At 36.3% G+C, this 1,003-nt stretch overlaps 1 protein-coding gene across 1 annotated transcript in view; it reads right to left on the bottom strand.

Annotated features, from left to right (window-relative positions):
- LOC107572045 (tether containing UBX domain for GLUT4-like) overlaps nucleotides 1–813 on the bottom strand; it is a 15,011-nt gene extending 14,198 nt beyond the window's left edge. Inside the window, exons 1-2 of the mRNA XM_016258443.1 lie at nucleotides 680–813; nucleotides 178–233 (exon numbers count right to left, since the gene is read on the bottom strand). Of these exons, the coding sequence (XP_016113929.1) occupies nucleotides 178–233; nucleotides 680–769 (146 nt within the window). The 5' untranslated portion in view covers nucleotides 770–813. The remainder of the gene's footprint in view (nucleotides 1–177; nucleotides 234–679) is intronic.
- Between the last annotated feature and the right edge of the window lie 190 nt (nucleotides 814–1,003).

Below are 1,003 nucleotides of genomic sequence, written 5' to 3'. Positions count from 1 at the left end.
ATATATATATATATATATATATATATATATATATATATATATATATATATATATATATATATATATATATATTAATTGATACACATTACATAATTATATTATTATTTATTATATATTATGTACAATTGTATATGATAATAAATGATGTATGAATGTATTGTTTCAGGTTACACTCACTTGAGTCCGTGTTCTTCTGGATTAAAGCCGTGTTTCTTACACACATCCTCAAGAACCTGCAAGATTAAACATGTTCTAGATCATGATAACCACAGTTAAACCACACATACAGCACCTCAATACCATGGTTCTAGATATTCGTCTGAAAAACAGTAGTCTAACACATTATTATAAATATAAAACTCATTATTTAATATTCATTTTAACCTGTTTATTTAATAAATAAAAAAACAGCACCAGATGTGTCTCAACCCCTAATAATCTGGCCTGTCTAGTGCACTAGGTAGTGAGTTTACTAGTTCGGAATGCGCCAAAACTGTGGCACGCGCAATACACACTCCAGATAGCAGCCTGTTACACATGTAGCACTTGTAATGCCCCCGTGTTGCCCACACATGCTGTCTAGTTAGGGATCTCTCCAGTTCGGCTGAGTCAGAAGCTAAACACACACACAGCCTCCGCGATCAGATGCGGGAATAAACACGAGTGTGTGAGCTCGTACCTGTAGTAAAGGTGTGTTTGCAGACACTTTGACAGTCTGTCTTCTTCCATTCGGAGTTAAAACCGACACAGCCGAGCCGCTCGCCGCCATGACAGTGTGACGCCACGATGTTTGTTTGACAAAACTTTATGCGCATCTGAGACTCGACAAGCTGCGACATCACCGTGCTCATGTCGTTTAACTCTAAAGCTGGAATTTAAAGGGGTCATATGATGCGATTTCAGTTTTTAATTTCTCTTTGGAGTGTTACAAGCTCTTGGTGCATAAAGAAATCTGTAAAGTTGCAAAGACTAAAGTCTCAAATCCAAAGAGATATTCTTTATA

The sequence above is a fragment of the Sinocyclocheilus grahami genome, unplaced genomic scaffold (genome assembly GCF_001515645.1).
Source record: "Sinocyclocheilus grahami isolate Dianchi unplaced genomic scaffold, SAMN03320097.WGS_v1.1 scaffold1687.1, whole genome shotgun sequence".
NCBI lineage: Eukaryota > Metazoa > Chordata > Actinopteri > Cypriniformes > Cyprinidae > Sinocyclocheilus > Sinocyclocheilus grahami.
Note: the sequence above shows the minus strand (reverse complement) of the source record. Positions and strands in the feature narration are given on the sequence as shown.